We start from the raw sequence: 24,401 nt of genomic DNA on the forward strand, positions 1-24,401 counted from the left end.
TGGTGCAGTAGTAGGAAGAATAATCTATCGTTGTTCACAACCTGTGGCTGACGAAGCAGAAGGAATTGTCCCCGTCTTTCACAGCCGGTGGCTCGTGTAGCAGGAGAAGAAGTCCCTTGTCTTACACAATACGCGGCTGGTGTAGCAGGAGGACTAGTCCAGGTAACCCCAATCCTATCCGCCGCGCAGCAGAGACTGGTCTGTCGCTGGTGTAGCAGGAGGATTGGTCCCCTGTCTTTCATAGTCTGTTGCTGGTGCAGCAGGAGGACTAGTCCCTAGTCTTTTACAACCGGCTGTAGTAGCAGAACTTGTACACCCTGTCTTTCACAACGTGTGGCTGGTATAGATAGAGGACTAGTCCCCTGTCTTTCACAATTTGCGGTTGGTGTAGCAGAAGGAATAGTCCCCTGGCTTTCATAACAGGCGGCTGGTGTTACAAGCGGACTTGTTTCCTGTCTTCAACAACCTGAGGCAGGTGTAACAGGAGGACCAGTCTCCTGTCTTTCACAACATGTAGCTGGTGTATTAACTGAAGGAATAGTCCCCCGTCTCTCACAACCGGCGACTGGTGTAGCAGGAGGAATAGTACCCCGTCTTCTATACCTTGTGGCTATTGAAACAGGAGGACTAGTCCCCGTCTTTCACGACATTCGGCTGTTGAGCAGGAGAAGTAGTCAATAGATCGACAAGTCCATCCCATCCGCATATTTCAGTGGACTAGAGTAGTCCTCTGTCTATCACAACCGGCCGCTGGTGTAGCAAGAGGACGAGTCCCCAGTCGTTGACAACTTTGTCTATCACAACCTGTTCCTGGTGTAGCCGGAGGACTAGTCCCATGTCTTTCACAGCTTGTGGCTGGTGTAAATGGAGGAATAACACCCTGTCTTTCACAACCTGAGGCTGGTGTAGCAGGAGGATTAGCCCGTCTTTCACAACTTGCGGCTGGTGTAGTAGAAGGACTAGCCCCCTGTCTTTCACAACCGGTGGCTCGTGTAACAGGAGGACTAGTACCCTGTATTTCACAACTTGCGTCTAATAGTACGTACCCTGTCCTTCGGAACAGGCGGCTGGTGTAGCAGGAGGAGTAGTCTTCTGTCTTCCACAACCTGAGGCTGGTGGAGCAGAAGGAGGACTAGCCCCCTATTTTTCACAGCCGGCGGCTGGTGTAGCAGGAAGAATAATCTACCGTTTTTCACAACCTGAGGCTGGTGAAGCAGAAGGAATAGTCCCGGTCTTTCACAACTTCTGGCTTGTGTAGCAGGAGGAATAGTACTCTGGGTGAGGTCAAATCTCAGAGTTTACTAAGTGTTAACACCAGGTGTTAAGAAAGTGTTCCAAAACCCCGAGATTTGACCTCCTCACTTGACTCCTAGTTAACACTTTCTTAACACCGAGTTGACACTAAGTTAACACTTGGTAGACACCTAGGGAACACTTTGATCGCTCAGGTGTTCCCTTAATCTGAGGAAGTGGCCAAGTGTTAAGAAAATGCATTACAGATCGTGTACATCAGGTGTTAACCTCCTGGAGGTTAACACCAGTGAGAGGTCAATTCTCAGAGTTACAAAGGCAGCCATGTTTGCGATTCCTATGTTTCAAGTTGTTGCCCTAAGACATAATAGAAGAGCAGAGAACTTTCGGATAATAAAGTCGATGGAAAGAGTCAAAAAGTTCAAATAATTCACGAGAGTCCTTGAGTTTTAAACCAGGGTGCATATCATCTGTTGCAGCCCCTGAAGCCTGCTGTGTCTTGATGGCATCTCGATATTCCTTCCCTAGGTTCTTAAGCATATTTTCAACCACTTCGGCGTGGGTACCAACGTGGTTCCCTACTGCTGCATAAAATTCCTGGACCAGAGCATTCTTCTTGGCACGACGAAATGCCTCATGGTGATCAATCACGTACTCAAGAGTTTGCATCCTCTTCTCGAGTGTCCACTGGAAGCGTTTCTTCCCCTTTCCGTCCATGATGACTGTTCAGATGACAGACTTACACTAAAGATCTACGCATAGTCCAATTCAACCTCTCTTCAACATGGGCAAAGTGCCAGACCTGTGCAACCAGGAAACCAAGTGAAACTAACATCATTATGTAACTGTGGCATGGATTATTTACCACTGACATGTGCCAGGCTTGGCACCTTGCCCATGTAGAAGTAAAGTATCTAGAAGGTGTTAGGAAAGTATTATTCAAGTGTAATCTTGGTGTAACCCAGGTGTCACCAAGGTGTTAACCTGAACTTGGTGTCTAGGGTTCAGGTTAACACTTTTCACAGAGATTACACTTGGATAATCTAGGTGTAGAGTTAACTCTGAGATTTGACCTCACCCACTGTCTTTCACAACCGGCGGCTGGTGTAGCAGGCGGACTAGTCCAGGTAACCCCGATCCTATTCGCCGCGCAGCGGAGACTGTTGAAAGAGTCTACAGGAGGACTAGTACTAGTCCCCTGTCTTTCACAGTCTGTTGCTGGTGTAGCAGGAGGAATGGTCCCCTTGTCTTTATAGTCCATTGCTGGTGTAGCAGGAGGAATGGTCCCCTGTCTTTCATAGTCTGTTGCCGTTGTAGCAGGAGGAATGGCCCCGTCTTTCATAGTCTGTTGCTGGTGTAGCAGGAGGAATGGTCCCCTGTCTTTCACAGTCTGTTGCTGGTGTAGCAGGAGGAATGGTCCCCTGTCTTTCACAGTCTGTTGCTGGTGTAGCAGGAGGAATTGTCCCCTGTCTTTCATAGTCTGCTGCTGGTGTAGCAGGAGGAATTGTCCCCTGTCGTTCACAGTCTGTTGCTGGTGTAGCAGGAGGACTAGTCTCCTGTCTTTCACAGTCTGTTGCTGGTGTAGCAGGAGGACTAGTCTCCTGTCTTTCACAGTCTGTTGTTGGTGTAGCAGGAGGAATGGTCCCCTGTCTTTCATAGTCTGCTGCTGGTGTAGCAGGAGGAATTGTCCTCTATCTTTCACAGTCTGTTTCTGGTGTAGCAGGAGGACTAGTCTCCCGTCTTTCACAGTCTGTTGTTGGTGTAGCAGGAGGAATTTCCCCCTGTCTTTCACAGTCTGTTGTTGGTGTAGTAGGAGGAATGGTCCCCTGTCTTTCATAGTCTGCTGCTGGTGTAGCAGGAGGAATTGTCCCCTGTCTTTCACAGTCTGTTGTTGGTGTAGTAGGAGGAATTGTCCTAGGTCTTTAACAATTTGTTGCTGGTGTAGCAGGAGGAATTGTTACATTATCTTTCACAACTTGCGGCTGGTGTAGAAGAAGGAATAGTCCCAAGGGCAGGACGGAGCAGTCAAGTCAGGACAGAGTCACAATCTGTTCAGAAGCCAGGAGGAACGTTTTCATATGCCAGGAAGCCGATAGACCCCCAGGAATATTTTCAGCACTCCTTCTCAACCTGGAAGCAATGTCCCAAACTGTCTCTCAAGTAGTATACAGCGATTAAATTGCAATGGTCTTACACAATTCTCTCGAAATGGGTGTATCTATGGCTATCAAAGACACTGGCAGGTTGTCAAGAGAAGCAACATGTGTTGTCTAAAGGTGCATGTCATGGTCAAAATGTGGTTCATTCCAGATCATTCCAACCATTCCAGGTCTGAAAAAACAAACTCTGCAGACAGGTCTTCACCGAAAACCAGTTTTAATGACTACAGGGCCAGAAATTTGCACTAAATACGGAACCAAACAAGGCTCAATAATTCGGGCGCTCAGACTCTTCGTACCGTTCCCCTCGCATACTGCTACTCCTGCGGGGCATCTCTCCGTAACGCCGTCTGTGCGAACTCTGTTCGGTTCCCGAACGACCCTTCTCAGCACCGCTACTTGATTGTGTCTCAGCCTCTTCGTTTTCTCCAGACGAAGACCCTCCTCTCTTCCTTCCATATGTTGTTTTAATTCCATGCGAGTTCGTTTGAACTCCATAAGACTTCGGCTTGTATGTTCTCTTGTTTTCACTTCCTCGTTTCTTTTTGGTTGCTGTTTTGGACATGTTCGTGTTGATTCCTTCTTTGGACATGTTCGTGTTGATTCCTTCTTTGGACATGTTCGCCTTGATTCCTTCTTTGGACATGTTCGTCTTGATTCCTTCTTTGGACATGTTCGCTCTGGTTGCTGTTTTGGACATGTTCGCTCTGGCTGCTGTTTTGGACATGTTCGCCTTGGTGGCTGTTTTGGACATGTTCGCCTTGGTGGCTGTTTTGGACATGTCCGCCTTGGCTGCTGTTTTGGACATGTTCACTCTGGCTGCTGTTTTGGACATGTTCGCTCTGGCTGCTGTTTTGGACATGTTCGCTCTGGCTGCTGTTTTGGACATGTTCGTATTGGTTGCTTTTTTTGGTGTGTTCCCATTGGCTGCTGTTTTGGACACATGCTTCTCCAATGGGGTAGCTTTCGGCTCTTTTTTCTTAGTACCAATTGCGGACTTCTTATTTTTATTTGATTTGAGGTTCGACTTCTGTTTTGATGAAATAAACAATACTAATGGTTTGGGTACATTATTGTGTCCGATTTTGGATTTCGCAATTTTAGTCTTGTGAATTTTCTGAGCGACAGGTTTCGCCTGGTGGGATTTCTCGGTTGAAGACTTTGGTTTGGGTTTTGTTGCTTGTGCAGTCATTGGCAGGCATTTCATTAGTTTCGCATCCCACTCCTGTTTCGGTGGACACCTTGGCACTGAAGAGAGAGAAAGAGACAGCTAGAATGTAGCACACTGTAGTGGTGGTGGTGAGGCCGGGGGTGGGATATAGGAGATGAATAAGTTATGAAGACAACGTTTGTAGGAAGTACAGTGAGTGGTGGTGGTGGCGGTGGTGGTGTTGGCCAGTGGTGATGATGATGCTCCTGGTAGAGTGTGTGCGTATGTGTGTGTGCGTGTGGGGGTAGGGGGGGGGGGGGGGTAGGGTGGAGGGGGGGGGTTAGAGGAGACACTGGAGTGTTTACGTATACATGAATTGAGAAGAAAACAGGAAAGATGGTCTCTCACTAGTCATGATACGGATGGGATGCCTTTGCCCCAAGTTGTCAAAACATGAAAAAGGGGGACGGACGATCTTCACAACTTACTCTCACAGATCTGTTTTGATCTGTTCCACACCATAGGCAGCATGCAATGCACTGAAATGCGATTGAAAGCGATATTCAAATGAGGGACATCCAAACTGTACACCTCCACTAGGTTTTTTCATTGGCTCAGAGTGATTTGCCGTTTTGGTCCAGGGTTCAGTTCAGAAGACAAATGCGTGCTTATCCCAGTCACGCAAGCGGTGCTTCTTTGACGAATTTTCCGTGACATCTTTGCAGTGAATTACACCTAAATCGCAAGATATTTTCGCTAAATCTCACGTCGACAGATATAGTTGTTTGAGGAGTGCTGTTGGCTTTCAGTCACACCTCAACGGTTTGAGAAACAATTTCCCCCGAAGTGATAACGAGATTCTTCATCTTTCCTGTAATAGAGATTCATGAAATATTCATTTGAACTTACGTTTTACACAGCGACCAAGCTTGTCATTCCAAGTATTCATCGGAGGACACTTCTTCTCGGCAGCGGGTTTATGCTTCACTCCATGCGTCCCCTTATGTGTCAATTTGTTCTTATGCTTTACTCCGGGTTTCGCTCTATGTTTGAAAACATCTTCATGTTTGACTGTGTGTGTTAAAAGGTGATTAGCTTTTGCATCATGATTTAACACAGGTGGTTTATGTTTCAATCCATGTTTCCCTTTATGTTTGTGGCTCACTCCTTGATTCCCCTTTTTCGATGTGTGTTTGTGGTTATGCTTCAATCCATGGTTCAACCCGTGTTTACGTTTATGTCCATGTTTCCCTTGATGTTTCGATCCGGGTTTATGTTTATGTCCATGTTTCCCTTGATGTTTCGATCCGGGTTTATGTTTATGTCCATGTATCCCTTGATGTTTCGATGCGTGCTTGTGCTTATGTCCATGTTTCCCTTGATGTTTCGATCCGGGTTTATGTTTATGCCCATGTTTCCCTTGATGTTTCGATCCGGGTTTATGTTTATGTCCATGTTTCCCTTGATGTTTCGATGGGTGTTTATGTTTATGTCCATGTTTCCCTTGATGTTTCGATCCGGGTTTATGTTTATGTCCATGTTTTCCTTGATGTTTTGATCCGGGTTTATGTTTATGTCCATGTTTCCCTTGATGTTTCAGTGCGTGTTTATGTTTATGTTTATGTTTCCCTTGATGTTTCGATCCGGGTTTATGTTTATGTCCATGTTTCCCTTGATGTTTCAGTGCGTGTTTATGTTTATGTCCATGTTTCCCTTGATGTTTCGATGCCTGTTTATGTTTATGTCCATGTTTCCCTTGATGTTTCGATCCGGGTTTATGTTTATGTCCATGTATCCCTTGATGTTTCGATCCGGGTTTATGTTTATGTCCATGTTTCCCTTGATGTTTCAGTGCGTGTTTATGTTTATGTTCATGTTTCCCTTGATGTTTCGATCCGGGTTTATGTTTATGTCCATGTTTCCCTTGATGTTTCGATCCGGGTTTATGTTTATGTCCATGTTTCTCTTGATGTTTCGATGCGTGTTTATGTTTATGTCCATGTTTCCCTTGATGTTTCGATGAGTGTTTATGTTTATGTCCATGTTTCCCTTGATGTTTCGATCCGGGTTTATGTTTATGTCCATGTATCCCTTGATGTTTCAAAGCGAGCTTGTCTTTATGTCCATGTTTCCCTTGATGTTTCGATCCGGGTTTATGTTTATGTCCATGTTTCCCTTGATGTTTCGATCCGGGTTTATGTTTATGTTCATGTTTCCCGTGATGTTTCAAAGCGAGCTTGTCTTTATGTCCATGTTTCCCTTGATGTTTCAAACCGTGTTTATGTCCATGTTTCCCTTTTTGTTTCAATGCATGTTTATGCTCAAGTTTCAACCCATGTTTCCCTTGATGTTTTAATGAGTGAATACCTTTATGTCTTAAAGCGTATTGTCTCAGCTTTTGTCTTAGTAAATGCTTTATATGCGCCAACCCGTGGTTTATCAACTCTATATGACTTTTTGCTTGATTGTGTAATGAAGGTTTGAGCTTCTGCTTCATCGCCATAGTCAACATTTTCTTATGTATCACCCCGTGTTTCAACAGTTTCTTCTGTTCATGTATGACAACAGAGCCTATTTTTTTAGACTTTTTCTTCTTCGATTTGCCGGATTTAAGATTCGTCTCAAGGCTACCGGTAATTTTCTTTTTCCCGGTCTTCCTCTTCCCTGAATGCTTCTTCCCAGCAAGCTTCTTCTTCTTTACTGAAAAGTAAAAATATCAGAATAGAGTATTCCAACAAAATATCATCTGAATCTTTTACAGCACAGGGTGATTAAAAAATTCCAGACGGATCATCTCAGATCATACAAAACGTCCACATGTATTCTGGCGCTTACAGGCCTCCAGTGATGCTGAAAGGGTGGATGTCGTCCTGGGTACCGATAAATGGTACCCAGGTTCGAGATCGACTGGACAATAAGCACCCTGGGTGCCATTACACTAGACAAACAGCACCCAGCTTCTTTTTGCCTGGCCTGGCTCTAAGGGACGAGGACGTTTCTTGCAATCTCCTTCTCGCGCCGTGGTACTTGCGGCATTAGCAGTGCTCGAAATAAAAAGAACAGATGAGATAAACAGAAAAAAAGCGTTTAGGCCTATAGGTCTTTGAAAGCACATTTCGGATATATCCCTCCTATACCTTTCGGATATATCCCTCCTATATACCTTTTCTGAATAAATCATCCGAAATGTGCTTTCAAAGACCTTTAGGCCTAAACGCGTTTTTTTCTGTTTCTGTGTTCTTTTTATTTCGAGCACTGCTAATGCCACAAGTACCACGGCGCGAGATAAAACGAGATTGCAAGAAACGTCCTCGTTCCTAAGATCCGTAAGCCAGGCAAAAAGAAGCTGGGTGCTGTTTGTCTAGTGTAATGGCACCCAGGGTGCTTATTGTCCAGTCGATCTCGAACCTGGGTACCATTTGTCGGCACCCAGGACGAGATCCACACTTTCAGCTCCAGTGATCAAGACATTTCCGTGGCCTTATGGTAATGGCAATGACCTTCGACGTCAGCGTCCCCGGTTCGAATCACGCTACGGTCACTTTTTTAATTTTTTCCCGTGATTTTATTTTAATACCATTTTGTGTGTGAATACATTTATTTACTTATCATCATTTCAAAATAACTGACGATATCATTTATTAGTTTTTTACCCTTGTTCTTGACACATTTTCTTGACTTTGTGTCCCATGTCTCGTCGGGTCGACACAGATCCTGCGGCTTTGGCTCACAGCGCTTTGTCTTGTCATTCCAGGCCTCCATTGGCTTACACCCTGGAAGCAAGAAATATAGAACAGGAATCTGTGAAGATAACAGAATAGAATACGACCCCGACTAAAATAGAAAAGAATAGGTAGGATAATGCCTTGTTAGTTAAAATTGAAGCTAGGATTTTCATTTACCTCCATTTGCACACTCGAGAATTGCGACCAAAAAACTACAATTTGCGACAAATATCATTTCGTTACCTTTGACACAGGCCCGTTTGTTTACATCCCATCTATCACCAGTTTTGCACAGACCAGTAGGCGGCTTCACACAGATCTTCTCCAAGTAGTTCCACACCATCGGGAAGTGGCATTGCGCTGAAAAAAATCATAAAGTCTATTTTATGACATTTGGACTTGGCATTGGGCAAACGCACCGGGAGATTAGTAATTTCAGTTACCACACATGAAATCAACGTTAAGGAAACAGGTCGCTTACCTCTTGATTTGGCAGCATGTTTGCCCTTAATTCCAACCTTGTTTACACCATTCTTAGTTTTGGCTTTAGTACCCTTCGAGCTCTTGCTAGGTTTCGCCCCAGGTTTCTTGCTCTTCCCATGTTTTTTCCCGACCTTCTTGCTCTTGCCGTGTTTGGCCCCAGGTTTCTTGCTCTTCCCATGTTTTGTCCCGACCTTCTTGCTCTTGCCGTGTTTCGCCCCAGGTTTCTTGCTCTTCCCATGTTTTGTCCCGACCTTCTTGCTCTTGCCGTGTTTCGCCCCAGGTTTCTTACTCTTCCCATGTTTTTTCCCGACCTTCTTGCTCTTGCCGTGTTTCGCCCCAGGTTTCTTGCTCTTCCCATGTTTTTTCCCGACCTTCTTGCTCTTGCCGTGTTTCGCCCCAGCTTTCTTGTTCTTCCCATGTTTTTTCCCGACCTTCTTGCTCTTGCCGTGTTTCGCCCCAGCTTTCTTGTTCTTCCCATGTTTTTTCCCGACCTTCTTGCTCTTGCCGTGTTTCGCCCCAGCTTTCTTGCTCTTCCCATGTTTTTTCCCGACCTTCTTGCTCTTGCCGTGTTTCGCCCCAGCTTTCTTGCTCTTCCCATGTTTTGTCCCGGCCTTCTTGCTCTTGCCGTGTTTGGCCCCAGCTTTCTTGCAGGACCCCTTCTTTGCATACTGTACCACACTCTCCGGATGATGAGCAGAAGCCCTTGTTGCCTTTATTCTCGTGTATGACGATTCGTGCAACTTGCATTTCTTCTCAGCGCCATGCCAGTCAACGGCAGTGCATTTCTTCCTCTTTTTACAATAGTCCCGACAGAAAGCGGAGCTCCAGGTGCGGCCATTTTGTTTAGATATCAAAATGCCTCCAAGAGCGTGAGAGTGATCGTAGAGCTTCATGCATCCAGATGACGGTGCAAAGGGAATTGGTTTGGCTGAAATGATCAAACCGTGGAGCAATATAAACAATTAAATAAGTACCCGCATCAAAAAGTCCAAATTTAGCGGCAAATGTCTCTGAAGTCAATTTTGCATCGGCGTTAATCCGCAAGGCTGGTCATAATGAGTAAAGCGGTGGATATATGTTTGGGAGGATGTCAACAGCAAAGCTCAAATAAAATGCTTTCATGTAGCCCTTAAACTTGACGACAATTGTTACCTTTGGCGACACACCTCTCCTTCCTAGAGTGCCACTTTGCGCCTTTGTAACATCTAGGGTGACATTTGCCCCCCTCGATAATGTAATTGTCCATGCAACCTCGAGAAAACAAAATGGAAGATCATATTAGACGCTGAATGACGAAAAATTATCCTCCAACTACGGGCTACCCTTAGGCTTCATCGTTTTTTAAAAGAACCAACTAGAAACGACAAGGTTACATGTACATTACAACTATAAGCAGTAAAAGAAGAAGAAGGAGAAGAATAATGAAAAGAAAAAGCGGAAGGAAGCTCCAACCAGTCTCTCCGCGCCATCTCACCTCCTTTCTTCGTGCTCCTCGATATGTAACTCAGCAGCCGGTTCCACCAAGACTCAGTCGAATGGATCCCTTTCCTGGTATAATTCTTCGGGATCAGCTTCCTCCAGAATCTGACATCATCATGCTTTCCGGACGCAATATACAAAATATGGACCTTCTTCGCAATAATTTGCCGTAAAGTAGTCTTCATTGCCTTTCCATCGCCATTTTTGGCTTTGAATGCGCCAAAAATCAAAATGGCTGCTTTCGCCTTGGACTTGAATAAGTTTCCCTTCGAGACAACCTTCGCTGCTTTCACCAAGAGCGCTTGGTTCTGGGATTTACCAACTTCGTAAACGAGACTCAAGAACTTCGTGCGTTGACCGAATGCCTTGGTATCTGTGGGGAGCTTGAAGTGTTTTATTGCACCAGCCAAAGAGATTAAGATTTCTACTTTCAGTTTCTTTGGGCCAAAGGCGAAGTCTTCCAGAAGATCGCGGATGGCCTTTTGGATTTTCTTGAAGTTTTCCCTGCCCGTGTCGCTTGAGGCATCTACAACAAGCAGTAGGTTCAGCTCGATTTTTCTTCTGTGATCTGGAAGTAAGAATAACATTGAAAGATTATATTTTTGATACACGTAAATGTACCTTTTTTGAGAGAGGCGACGTGGTATAGTGCGTCGACATCCTGACTGAAAACACTACACACAGTACGCAGCCAGACTGCGCTCACTTGAACAGCCTCGGCACGTCAAGGATGTTAGCCATCTATACGATCGTTTTCATTAGGGGATATCACTCTTGAATTTGCAAACTCTATTTCCTTACCATGACATTTCCCTTCCTTGGCGTACTGAGCAATAGATCCCGGGTGCTTTGAGTACTTCTTGGTCGCCTTCATCGGCTTGAAGGACGACGTATGCAACAGACAGGCTCGCTCAATCGCCTTCCAATCCACTGCCAGGCACTTCGGGTTGATTTCGCAGTAGTCTCGGCACAGTTTAGACGTCCACTTCTTCCCCGAAGGGTTTGGAATCTTCTCGGAACCCTGGCCTAACTTGTGCGGGTAAAGCTTCATACAACCTGGAAAAAGTGTTAAAATAATGTACACATCCAAATTGATGTCATCAACAGTTCGGAAGAAGTAAACTACGGGACAGCAATGTCAACTCTCACGAAGTTTTCCGAATTAGAGAAACGTGCATTACCTTTGCTTGGAGCAAGTGGTCCGTTTACATCTCCAGCTGAAAGAAAAAAGGCGAAGTGTCAGCATTCGCCACTTTCCTAACGAAAATTAACATATTGTCAATACTTTCTCGTGATTCGTCCTTCCGTAAAGGCTGCGCTGGTGAAGTCGGTTTTAGACCCTCTGATTGGCCATTACATGCATCTTGATATGACTAGAGATCTAACCAAATGTTAACCATTCTCCAATCTTCGCCATCGGTACTGTTCGATAAGAGCCTACTTGTTCAGTTAACCGAGCACTTGAGTACTACTCGCAGATTCGGCGTGAATTAAACCAATTGAATGCTGCTGTTGGAAAGCCCTGGAGGGATTGTCGTGAATGTTTCCCTACCTCTGACGCATCTCTTCGCCTTCTTATCGTATTCTTGTTCCTTGGCACACGTATCAGCCTTGGGGAGCTTCACCACACACATATTCTTCTTCAGCTCGTAACCGTCCATGCAGTCTAGGAGAAGGAGGACAACACGTATATACTGGTTGAATGTTACCTTTTTGCAACAGTTATAGCCGCTGGACTAATTGTGACTTTATCATGGTCAAAGAGAGGTTGTACATGGTCACCGCATAACTAGTCAGCGACTGTCACAGCCGTTGTTGTCGTGGAGTTGAGATAAGGCCGCGAAGGAATTAATATCCCGTATGTATTTCATGGGCATACGTAAGCCAAATTACTCAAAGATTCTCCGAAATGACATCTTTGTCTGAGTAGCACTACATGTATCACTGGAAGGCATTATCAATGATTTTGTTGAAAGAAAACGAAAACAAATGGTTTTCTCTGATGCATTCTGTCCAATGCGATATAATTCTTTAAGCGGGCAAGAAACAAACTAGCAAAGATTTCCGAATAGCGTACTCACTCCCGAGTCCCTATATAAAATACATACTGTTTTTGGCGATGACTTTCATGATCTTGTTGAGCCTACTGCGTATGCCTTGGAGAGTTAGCCGCATCCTACTGATGATGTGGTTCATATGGAGCTCTTGTCTCCAGAAAGTTCTTTCTACCTTCCTCCCGCTTATCATGTAGAAGATGAATACCCTGAAGTAGACGAATGAAAATATAAAACATTGTTTGCGCTTGATCCCATATGACCATTATCGATAGCACGGGAACGTTTATACGCGCCTAATGGTCTATCAGCGCATGAGTGCATCCCGAGTCCCCAACCTTTAAAAAGCAACACTAAATCGACGGCTATACACATTTTAAAATTATATTACCAACGAAAAGTGAATGCTGAGATGTTTCGAATACAAACCCGTTTTAAATCGAAGAAAAATTAAAACTGAAAAGCAGCTTTACCTGTATGAGGAAATCAACTTCAACTCTGTACTGACATCGGTCTTTGCTCTTCGTTTCGGCTTGAAGCTTCCCATTAAGAAGGCGACGCGCTTGACCCCACGCCGGACAAACAAATCTTTGCGCCCAACAACCTGATGCAACGCCTCCATCATACTCATAACATCAGGCTTCGATCCCGTGTACTCCAAACTACTAATCTGCTTCGCAAACTCCTTGGTTCTCTTTCCTGATTGGCTGTCGAGAAATTGAAATTGATGCGTGCGCCTCCCACAAACGATGACGTATATTCGAAGTGCACTTTTACTGATGACGTAGTTCTCAAGAATCAGTGTCGTGAACCGCTTGATGTCGTTGAACTTTTCTCTACCCGTGTTGCTTGAACCATCGATGACGATGATGAGGTCTAGGACGATTCGACTTTTCTTCATGATGACACATCGCTTGCCATTCCAGACTTGGGGGTGTTTGCATTTGTTTAGGGCTCCTAGAATAAAAGAAAACACACTTTAAACTACTAAGTGTTTCGAATGTCATTTGACTAAATACGCCTTGGTAAAATTTCAGAAACGACATGCTTCTAGCCAACCGGTGAAAGAGTTTGAATTTGACCTAGATAGAGTATCAGAGGGCCAAAGTGTTCTATCACACGCTATTACGCTCTGAGGTACTGTCGATAATTGTCACCATAAACCGATTTTTCCTCATTTTTGCAATATCGAGAGAGAGGTCAAACTATTTTGAGTCCGTACCTAGACACATTCCTTTCTTCTTGTCTTTGTAGTAGCCTCGCATACAGCCTGCATGACCAGAGAAAGATATCGTCAATTAGTTAACTGTAAGGAAAGAATGTCAATAAAATGATGATATTTTTTCGTTTCTTTATTGCTTCTTAACATAGCAAGACGAAAAAGATTCTTTATGACTCGACGGGAACGACAGCGTGGGCTATTCACCAAGGTGATCTCTGTGCGCAATTAATGAACTGAGAGTACACAAAATGCAGAAGAGAAGAACAATTTCGAACCTTTCTTCCTCATGACCGACATCACATCAGCCATGAATCCCTTGAACCACCTCAAACTCCCCATTGTCCGCGTCTGAATGTTGTACTTGTAAATTACTTTCGTCCAGAACGGTACATCAGTCTTTGCTCCGTACGCCAAGTAATAAACATGGGCAGTGAGACCGACCAGTTGCTTCACCCAGTTGGTGACCAAAGTGCGCTTGTCCCTCTCAATCCGGCAGCCCCCGAGCATGAAGATGGCTGTTCCGACATCCTTTCGATGAAAGCCTTTTCTTCCGGAACGTTTCACCAGGAATTTGAAGGAATCGGACGTTTGGAGTGTGGCATCAACGTACGGGAATTTCGAGGCTATATTTGCTTTGGCTTTTTTCAGAACCTGTTAATAAAGACATGAAAGAAAAGACTCCGTCATCCGAATTCTTCATGTAAGATGCGCGCGCAATGAATGGTTTTTGACGGCCTCGTGCACTATCATCGTGCAGTAATCAGCCAAATACTCCGATCGATCGTAGTGCATCAAGCAGTGGTTACATAAACAAGCAGTGTCGAATTCTACAGGGAACCTAGAGGAACCAGGTACATTAATGCTATCCTTAAGCTCATTGCTTATCAAGACGTTTGGGGTGGTAGGCTAGATGAATACTCTAATCAACTACTGTTGGTAACAATCTCTCGCATCTTTTGTTCTACATGTACCTGAATGCTTCTCGTGTCGTTTATCTTCAGCATCTGCACCTTCCTCCCAGCGTAGATGATCTTGAGGGTGAGGTACTCCTTGCTGATGAGGTAGTTGTCCAGGAGATAGAGAAGGAGCTGCTTCACCTTGGAGTAGTGGACCTTACCTGTGTTCACCGAGGCATCTATGATTACCACGAGGTTCAACTTCAGTTTGATTCGCTTGTTCACTGGAAGTAGTTTCTTGATATAAGAAGTCATACACGTGCAGGTTTTTTCACACATAAGAACAACATTAAAAGGTTACAGAGAGTTCATCTAATGTCCCATTTTTCACTTGTCAACAACATCATTGTTTTGTTCTTCGTGTACAATTTGATATTTTAGAAATAAGAATATGTTCCTGAATGTGGTTGCATCCGAAATGGGGAACCATGCTGCGGATGAAAGCAAACTGCGTGAAGATGAAAGCAACTTTTGGGAGACCCTATCAGTTTCATAATGATGACGATGATGAAACTACAGATACTCTACGCAGTGGTACCTTTTCCTTTTCCAATGCACCTGTTCTTGGTCAGTTTGTATCCCTTTGCACAGCTCTTTTTTCCAGTGACCTCGTAGATGGTGTTCATGACCTTGATGAACCATATCAACTTCGGTTGGACGTTGTCGAATACGTAGCCAACTGGTAACGCCTTCTTCCAAAACACATCATCTGTCTGCAACGGGAAATGTCGCAACGTCAAATAATGCACGATGTTGGTGTCTAAAAGTCCTAGAACGCTTCCACAATCCTTCTATACCACTTTTATAGGATACCCGATTTGCATTGAAACACCCAGCGCAACAAAAATAGACGATCAATGGATTCTACTTCCGGGAGGTACATGCACACTTCGAGTATGAGATTGATAAAACCACGATCGTATAACGACGAAAATCAAAAGCCGAGCCAATATCAATCGGGTGACTTTGGACAGGAAAGGCCTTATTAAAGTATTTTTACCTTCTTTCCGTATGCCATATAGAACATGAAAGTCCTGTAGGACAAGATATTCTGTACTAGTGCAGTTGTCTGCTGTCCCCTTGCACCCTCCGTCTGAAGGGCCCCAAACAGCAGTATGACCCTACTGACTCCGGGCCTCAGGAACTCCTTATCCCTGACCACCTCCAGTACCTTGCCAAGGATCAGCCCGACGTGTGATTTAGACTTGGCGTAAAGGACCTCACGCACCTCGTTGATGTATTGTGCGGTGACGACCTAAAAGGCAGAATACGTGTATCTCTCACCCACATTTTTCAACTAGATAGAACATCACAATCACAACAAAAGAATATACGACAGCGTCTTCCATGTGTTCGGATCATTAGGGTATGTTTTGTTTCAGATCTTCCTCAAACTCATACGACAGTCTTCAGAACCGCGTGGGTAACGTACGCTGTTAAAATTGGTGTTCGAGATTGTCCAAACCTTGCTCAGCTCCATGGCCTTCAGGTAAAGTAGTTGCAACCGGAATCTCTGATCGGAGATCGGCGAAGGGGCTCTAGTCTGGGCCGAGGGGTGTATACAGGTTGCTCAGGCTTACTGAACTGATTAGTGGCCAGCGTAGGAGGAATTGTCTTGGATCTCCTCAGGGCCGTTCCCTTCCTCTATCAAAAACTTCTTTAACAATTTCACCAACCTGGTCGTTGCCTCCATAGAACCTATACGTATGCAACCGATGACCCCACGAGATGAGGAACACCCTCATATACTTCTGTGAGATCTGATAGTTGGTCAGGAGGTAGATGACGAACTGCTTGAGTTGGTCGAACTTCTTCCTCCCAGTTGCCGAGGAGCCATCAAGCACTACCATCACGTCAATCACTTCCTTGATACGCTTACTCACTGAACCTGATGAGAAAAAGAATTGAGTAGTGGCAAAAAGTGATAGGGACTAGTCTTTATTAATTCACCAAATGAGGGCTAATGTCTCAGGGGTTTGTGTGCAGTGCCGGAGCGACGAAGAGTTTCCCCGATTCCTCATGGCGCCCCACTCTCTCCACACCTTGCTGTAGCAAAGGTCAATACCAGTGTTTAGATAAAGAGTCAATCGGCTGAATGATTGTGCAGATGTTTTAGATCTTCAATCCAGACTACATAAACAACTCTGACATACCAGCGGTCTTCGTGGCGATGCATGCGGTTCCTCTGGGTGTTCTTCCAGGCATACATTCTGAAAATTAGAGGGGATTCAAATCTGTTGTACATTTACATTGTGTATACATGGATTATCAATCCTTACGTAAAAATCATGCTTGATAAAATGAGAATACAGTTTTCTATTGATGCAATGGAAATGAAAGGAAGACATCTATCCGGGATGGTGCCAAATAGCTTCGAGAAGTTCCGAAGAAGAGCAGATTTGTCATCAGAGCAGGAGTAACTGGCTACCTCGTGAAGAAGGGGAGAAAGGAGAAGGAGAAGGAGAAGGAAGAAAGAAGAAGGAAGCAACCACAAACCTTCGTTCCGAACAAGCCCCATGATGTATTTCATCGTCTTTACGACAAACTTGGTGTCCGCTGTGACGGAGCCTTCAAGGAGGTAGGCCTCGGAGATGAACTGGTTCCAAAAAGGCACGTTGGGGTTGGAGCCCATGGGAAGATAGAACACTAGGAGTTTCTGCGTGAGGACCTCCTTGATCATCATTCCGCTGACCTTGGCTCTGTTGGTCTGATCCACGGAGACGCCGCCGAGGAAGAGAATTGCTCGCCTCACGCCAGTCCGCTTTAGCTTCTTGGACTTGAGGCTTTTGGTGAGCAGTTCTATGGCATCTACTGAGTCGTGCTTTACCCCAGAATATCTGCAATTGATAAAAAGAGGATACCGCGATAAGTACATGTATACATATTTGACAGGAATGGTAGGGCTAATAGTACCATAGCGGCGATATTTCAGCATACTCAGCTGAGAGTAAAGGTTGATGACCTATTTGGTGTCTTCTCAGAATGTGAAGGTTGCTATTCAAGGTAACCCAAGACCATGTATCTGAGGTCAAGTAAAAAGGACCGCATAGTCTCCTGCCTGTTTCTACCATTCACGGCATAACCAAAAGGTACTTCATCGCTCCAGAATATGCCTCCTTTTGCATGCACGTTCCCCTTTTATTGCTCCATTAACAAACAAAGCCTGTTGCTCTCGATTCGCGAACGGCAATTAAGTGATTTTAAGAGCATCGTTCAATAAGATAAATTCTCTGCCTACATGATGGGCAGACCAAACCTATACTTACTTGATAACATGGGCCTTGGCTAAATATTTCTTCCTATCCTTCTTGGTGAATATATGATACTGCTGCGCCGCACCGGCGTTCAACACCAAGAATATCCTCAAGTGATCACGGTCAATCCTGTAATGTTCCGTCAAAACTGAGATGAATTTAAAACATCGCTGAAAGTTTGCCTTTCCTGTATTTTTCGTTGCATCTAACACTATTATCAAATCAAGTTTTAGCCTTGCACGCTTGTGTATCCTTCCTTTCTTCCCATGCACATGTCTTTTTTTTGGCTTTCGTTTCTTTTTTCTTTTCTTCGGTTTTCGCGTTAACTTTCTCTTTTTCTTCTTAGATGTGCCTTTCTTCTTTGACCCTGTAGATTTGGAGTGACCCTTTTTCTTGTCAGCTCTACATTTGTTCAGGCTGGCGTGCCACCGCTTTCCCTTTGGACATTTATGTCCTGAAAAATGATAACACCGAATACCGTATCAGCAGATTAATAGAGGCAGCATTCATCTCCCCATACCTTGCAGTTCTTCTTCGAGCAGCACTGGCGATACGATAAGCTACTCTCCTTACCATAGTGTGACCCCTGTTACAGTCTGACCCCTCACCATAATGTGATCCCTTACCATAGTGTAATCCCCGCCATAGTCTGATCCCTTACCATAACGCGATCCCTTGCCATAGTGTGACTACTTAACATAGTGTGAAAACTTACCACAGTGTGACCACTTACCATAATGACATAGCCTTGTCCGAAGTGTCCCAACTATTTTATCCAACTGGTTGAAATCCGCCACAGTGAGGACATGCTTGTTATCCGTGGCCATATTGGCGACCTCTGCCACATCGATCCGCCTTCCGATACCAACCGTGTAGACCACTATGCCAGAGGACTTCACTTGGTGCATGATAGACTGTAACTTGGAACGGTCCGTGGCCAGACCGTCCGACAGGATGACTGCTATCTGTAAATAGGTTTCGGATCAAGCCGATCAGCAACCTTTTGGCCTACCCTAATGCCGTTCTGGAGAAGCACCTAAACTATGCAGACAAGGATTTCACATTCATTCCAAGACAAATTTTACCTCCTTCGACGAGAAACTTGGTAGCATATAGAAGCATATAGAAGCCAAAGAACTTTAAAACCACCTTGCCCGTAAGAACTTTTTGAAATTTAGGTCAATTCTTTGGCTAAGTTAGTTCCCCTCAGAGACCTTTTGTCACAATGACAATTTTGATGGCAAGAAATTTCTCAGAATGCCCCAGTGTGCAGGGTCTTGGCAGAACCTTACTCTTGTGACATTGGGCCTGCCTCCAACTTGCTTTGTAAATGCTTTGTTGATGAGGATACCCATCCCCTTCGCCAGATAGGAATCACCTTTGCTGTACTTGGTCCGCCTGATAGCTTTGATTAGGGCATCCTGGGATCCATAACTGGAAGGAACAATCGATGTGAACAATTTTGAATCAATTTCGAATAGAATAACGGTATTTCAGGCTCAATCAATAGATCAATATGTCTAAGAACGTGTTATGTCGTATGAACAACGTATGGAAGAGGATTGGTCGCGCTGATAGTCATACACAAACACTAATATGCCGTTTTTTTCTAATAGTCGTATAAAACTTACATTTTGATAAAAAATTTTCTGTAATGTCTACGTTTTACAAAGGGGATGTTTTTCCCTTTTTCCCGATAGTCATATCACAAAGCAAAGATACTTTCTCTTCTAGTGGTCGGATACAACGTATAAAAAGTTCTTTCCCAAGCTTACTCACCTATTTAACTTCCACAAGAGTTTGGTCTCGGCCTGACTAGATATTTGAATCATAGCGACTTGTACGGCCCAGGGCCCGATCTGCTTGAACCCGTGGACCACATTGGAGATGAAGTTGATCTGCTTCTTGAAGTTATGGAGCTTGATGGCTTGAGAGCTGTCGACCAGGAATACCACGTCTGCCATGGCCCCCGTCTTGCAGACTAAAACAACGAATACCAGTAGCTTGATGTGCGGGACTTCTTTATAAAATCGACTTACTGTATCTATTTAGCCCTTGCTTAGCCTAGTTAAGTCCATTAGGGAGACGTTCAACCAGTTTACGGTTTTTGAAATGAACATTTTCAAGCGTGCGCTCACTGCTCGGTTAGAAAATTCCGATAAAACAAGCCGGACAAAAAAAATGATATTGCAAAGGCGAGTTAGTAAAGGGTAACCTGAATGGAAAAGAAAGCTTTGCATAATGTTGAACAAAGCAGGATTACATTTTTGCTGGTTTTGGCTATCTTACCCTTGGGAAGTCCTGCAGAGGCGGCGGCCACGAAACTGAGTATCCCCAGGACGAGGAGAAGCCCGGTCATACTCTCATCCTTGGACGAGCCGCTACTGCAATTAAAGGAAATCTCTCAGGAAAACGCCGGGGTGGAAATGGAAAGTAAGAGACGGGGTATCATATTTTGCTTGAGGTTATGAGTAATTCTCATTTGGCATGGCAGCATCATTTCACCTATATTCCATATCAGGAAGGTTTATTTCACCTTTCAGCCATATTTCGTTCCTATTTGCCTCACGAATTTAATTGGTTGCCGCTAAACAAAATCGATAGCATCGAAGGGCAGTTAGTTCTCAATGGATGAAACGAATGCCAAACCAACACGATTGATTTATGATTAATGTTGAGTGTATCGATCATCATTGTAACCATTGCATAATGCAATCTATAAACGCTTCTGTCAGGCGACCCCGTTCACCATTATCCGTCATGCCCACCTCGAACCCAATATGATGATCTTACAGCTTCTACCTAACCAGAGAAAGAATGAAGCCTGTGTAGAAGTTTGAATTGTCCTAGAACAGAATGTCCGGGGAACAAATGATACTATTATACGCTTTGATCTCTAAGGTATTGTTCATGGTCTCTATAACCCCACATACAGAATATAATATGACTGGAAACCTTTTCCAGGGGGGACATTTTCTACTTCTACATCGGAACACCAAACTGGTATGGCAGTATGATGAGGCAAATACTGTTACCCTACACCGATGGAACCCTTAGCACGTCTAACATTGAACGCCCCAGTGCCAAATACACGTCCAAGAAATAGAGAAATACACACAGCGATTGAAATTGTAGAAAATTTTAAAAAATTTGAATGGTAAATGACAATGGACAATGTTCTCCAGCAATGGTCATTAGCTCGAACTGCGATGGCGGCCATCTTGTTTACGTAGTCGCATCACGACCATCTTTTTTTGTGTAAGCAATGCAATGTACAAGCAAATCGAAAGTGAGTATTAGGAGTCCGTTTTAGAAGATACATACCTTAAGCAGCCCAAGGAGAGATGTAGTCCACTGTTGCCCTTAATCCTGGCAGCTTTAGACGATATTCACACAACGCGTCATAAAAATCCCGTACGAAATCTCAAGCGATGCAGGACTTAGATACAGGGAACACTCCAATGCATGCATACATATAACTTTACATTACATTGTGTACCTCTGGTACTTGATAGATCCTATCGTCAGTGAGTGGTCTTCCCTCATTAAATTAGTTTTTAACAGGTGTCGATATTGATAAATTTGAATCAAAACTCTTTTTTTTATACTCGCGATAGGTGGCAGTGCATGCATTATAGTGCCAAACAAGCGATCACCAACCAATGTAAGTGAACTATTGAATCGTGCTTAGATGCAGTGCTTCAAGGGAGACTTTGGCTGGACCCAGTCGGGTGAGGTGTGGTTAAGTTACCCTCGGTACAATAGCATTCCGCGACGTTACTATTTATAGCTCACAAGGTCATTTGAATAAGATATTGATGACGTTTTAGTCACGTGACAGTCGGACATCGACACTTACTTCTACGCATTTGAGCTTATTTCAAAGTCAATTATCTTTGACCCTGCATTGTTTTTAGCATGAATGATACCATAGAGTCAGAGAGAGAAATATTCAGAACAATTATGTAGTATTTCCAACACTCGGACATGTGCCAGATTGAATCTAACTGTCCTAGTTAGAAAGCCTGAATCCATTACGAAACCGCATGTTTGTCCGACATTGCCTGTAATTCAGGGATGGGGAAATAGAGGGCAGCAGCTGCAGTGACGTCATTATCGCGGAATGCTATTGCAGACACTATACCCAGATATATGTCGTTTGGGTTAGGTTTGTCATTAAAAGATAGATGGCAAGATGAGATGTCCAAAAATAGGACATTTACTTAAGATAGATGGCAACATTGGAAAGAATTTGGAACAGCATAGACCGTTGCAATACATGAATAATTTGATAATAATTTAAGGGGCCATCTCAGCTGCAATGTAATATTCGTCTCGCGAGGACACTTTGTTAAATGCCAACCGAGCTAGTCTAAGTGGCTAGCCGGGTTGGGTTGATTTCGGTGTTTTCTACTTCCAACCCAATTAAAATGTGTGAAAAACCCTACAACAGCTTATTGCCCACATGGGGCAGTTACACTCCAGACGCAGCGGATTGGCCATGTCCCTACAATAGAGAAAGTATGAAGGGCTGACGAAACTGGGCTGCCTCGGGAGTTTAATGGCAGCCAGCAACTAGATAACACGCTTGATTTGACTCGTTCTCTTTTTAGAAATTAAAAGACTGATGATGCCTTACATATACGCAAAACTGGAATGATCAACATGGACCTTTGCATAAGAAGCAACGAACGAGTACATTTTTGGACTTATAATACCAAAAATATATTTTTGATAATACTTGTTGCATTAGTTGCCCGGCAAGTCTGGTATTACTTAACTTCCCGCGTTCAAGCTTTAGGTGTGATGAAGATGAATTCAGATACAAGACCTGGGGCACTTCCATACTGAACTTCCAGCGGTATTGCCTCCGTAGCCTCGGCGGCGCGTTGTCTGGAAGCTGAGCAATGTCAATACATTGAAGGTCAACAGGGGGCACTTCACTCTTTATTGCTATTGTAATTACATTTCAATTAACAATCGGCAAAATATCAAAATAAAGGAGGGCCAGCTGGCCCAAAGAGGTCACTGAAAACGGATGGGAAAACACCTAAATTTCTGGGACATGCCTCAACCAATCAGCGAGGAGGTTTTCGGTTAACAATCGTAAGTCGGCCATTGACTGTGCGAGGTATCGAAATGAGATATTGACGTACGCGCGTATGGCGTCTAAACAATTATAAACATTGGGTAACCTAGTTTTTGTTGCATTGGCCTACTTCATACTTGTGCCGATATAAAGAACACATCGGTTATTCGTAAAAGGCCTCCGTTGTTCGTCAAATATTTGAAATTTGTAATTGAATTTGAAATGCTCATATTGTGTAAACATGCAGGCCTCTACTGGTACATACGTCAATATTTTAACCAATAGGTCAATGGCCCGCATGCCGACTTATCGGCAGTGAATATCAGTCCTATGGTCTCCTCCTTTCTTCTTGAAGGATGGATATACATGTACGCACAACGACGGTGGATCGGCATGATGGCCCCACAACAGAATCTAGTTCTTGTGTTGGACGATAGATTTCGCTAAAAACTTACAAACTTCTAATACCATATTACTCGCAAGAGCACAGCACCATCTCCCTCAGATAAATATGATTTGTTTTAACACGTCTGTAAATATTCATTATCATTATCATTGCAAAGTATGTTTAATTTCTTCACAGATAGCATTTAAAAACAGTCTTGTTGGCGACATTGAGATGATGACCACTTTTGAAAAACGCCCTGTCGTTCCATATGGTATGTATAGTTCAAATTTGAAATTTGAAATTGAATTTGAGATTTTCTAATGAATCAAAAAACTGTCTTTTCGTGACGACATTTCAAAGGTGAGTAAAAATGCTTTTGTCAGTAATAACATCATAAGATAAAAAAGTTCCCCACAAAAGGAGTTGAATGCTGTCTTGAATCATCCGTACAAACTCCAATAACATGTATAATATGTCTTTTTATCTGTAAAAACCTCATGGGCGCTAATAAGATTAAAATAAACTGTAGTGAACTGAATTTTGTTTTGTTGTTGTTGTTGTTTTTTTTGTTTTTTTACAATATATTATTATTATATGTAAGTCATGGGCCAGCGATTCGCCAGTGTCCATGCTAAGTCTTGATGGGTTCTTTTGTGATGAATGATGACTCATGAAAGTTCCAGGCACTCCGATAGTTTGGAATATAAATATAAACTGAATCAATCAATATCCCAAAATGAAAGTTATCTCAAAATAGATGACATAAATATTATAAGAATAGACGCGTTTGTATGTCTTGCATATCATAGCCTACAGTAAATGCGCTTATACCTACAATTAGAAATCGAGAAAGTGGGTGTCCGACGTAAGTTTCAAGCACATTTCTGGGAAATGTCTTCTGTCTAGTTGCATTTTAAATTGTTGTGTGCCCGAAAAAAATCAACATAACCTTTCTGACTGCGAGGATGAAGGTTCAAGAAACGACCCCTGTGGCACCTTCCCCTTCTGATAAACGGGTCCTGTTTCTGGGGGTGATGTTGGCGAGTTTCGTGGTTTGCTTCGTCATGCTGGGCTGCATCACCTACGTGGACATCAGTAATTTGCGGAGGGAGCTCCGCGAGATCAAGGATATAGTCAAGTTGACCGTCCTCGAGAAACCGGACAATGACGAAAATGTAAGTTGAATTTCCG

The 24,401-nt window shown here is 43.8% G+C and overlaps 2 protein-coding genes across 2 annotated transcripts; both read right to left on the reverse strand.

Moving 5' to 3' along the window:
- Window positions 1-3,610: 3,610 nt before the first annotated feature.
- On the reverse strand, window positions 3,611-9,571 carry LOC135494633 (filaggrin-like). The gene is made up of 6 exons (XM_064782782.1): window positions 8,767-9,571; window positions 8,529-8,645; window positions 8,214-8,333; window positions 5,470-7,260; window positions 5,049-5,099; window positions 3,611-4,658 (listed from the first exon to the last, which is right to left on the reverse strand). Exons 2-6 carry the CDS (start codon window positions 8,626-8,628, stop codon window positions 3,679-3,681), a joined length of 3,042 nt encoding a protein of 1,013 aa, XP_064638852.1. The 5' UTR covers window positions 8,629-8,645; window positions 8,767-9,571; the 3' UTR covers window positions 3,611-3,678.
- A 528-nt stretch (window positions 9,572-10,099) lies between these two features.
- On the reverse strand, window positions 10,100-17,938 carry LOC135495038 (uncharacterized). The gene is made up of 17 exons (XM_064783437.1): window positions 17,916-17,938; window positions 17,746-17,862; window positions 16,976-17,316; window positions 16,633-16,689; window positions 16,156-16,367; window positions 15,480-15,734; window positions 15,018-15,192; window positions 14,495-14,703; window positions 13,799-14,174; window positions 13,524-13,571; window positions 12,775-13,258; window positions 12,356-12,510; window positions 11,800-11,913; window positions 11,429-11,464; window positions 11,049-11,303; window positions 10,243-10,815; window positions 10,100-10,122 (listed from the first exon to the last, which is right to left on the reverse strand). The coding sequence occupies exons 1-17, from the start codon at window positions 17,936-17,938 to the stop codon at window positions 10,100-10,102; spliced, it is 3,453 nt and encodes a 1,150-aa protein (XP_064639507.1).
- Window positions 17,939-24,401: the final 6,463 nt, after the last annotated feature.

The sequence above is a fragment of the Lineus longissimus genome, chromosome 10 (assembly GCF_910592395.1).
Source record: "Lineus longissimus chromosome 10, tnLinLong1.2, whole genome shotgun sequence".
In the NCBI taxonomy this organism is placed as follows: domain Eukaryota; kingdom Metazoa; phylum Nemertea; class Pilidiophora; order Heteronemertea; family Lineidae; genus Lineus; species Lineus longissimus.

Bases quoted from the DNA above. Each gene is read 5' to 3' on its own strand.
- LOC135494633 (XM_064782782.1), bottom strand. From the start codon at position 8,628: ATGGTGTGGAACTACTTGGAGAAGATCTGTGTGAAGCCGCCTACTGGT. The intron at 7,261-8,213 runs GTAAAAAACTAA...TTTACTTTTCAG, and splicing joins AAAATGTGTCAAGAACAAGG to TAAAGAAGAAGAAGCTTGCT. The intron at 5,100-5,469 runs GTAAGTTCAAAT...ATCGCATTTCAG, and splicing joins GCTTGGTCGCTGTGTAAAAC to TGCATTGCATGCTGCCTATG.
- LOC135495038 (XM_064783437.1), bottom strand. From the start codon at position 17,938: ATGCAACGAAAAATACAGGAAAG. The intron at 13,259-13,523 runs GTACGGACTCAA...CTTTTATTCTAG, and splicing joins GAAGAAAGGAATGTGTCTAG to GAGCCCTAAACAAATGCAAA. The intron at 10,816-11,048 runs GTAAGGAAATAG...TCTTACTTCCAG, and splicing joins CAAGGAAGGGAAATGTCATG to ATCACAGAAGAAAAATCGAG.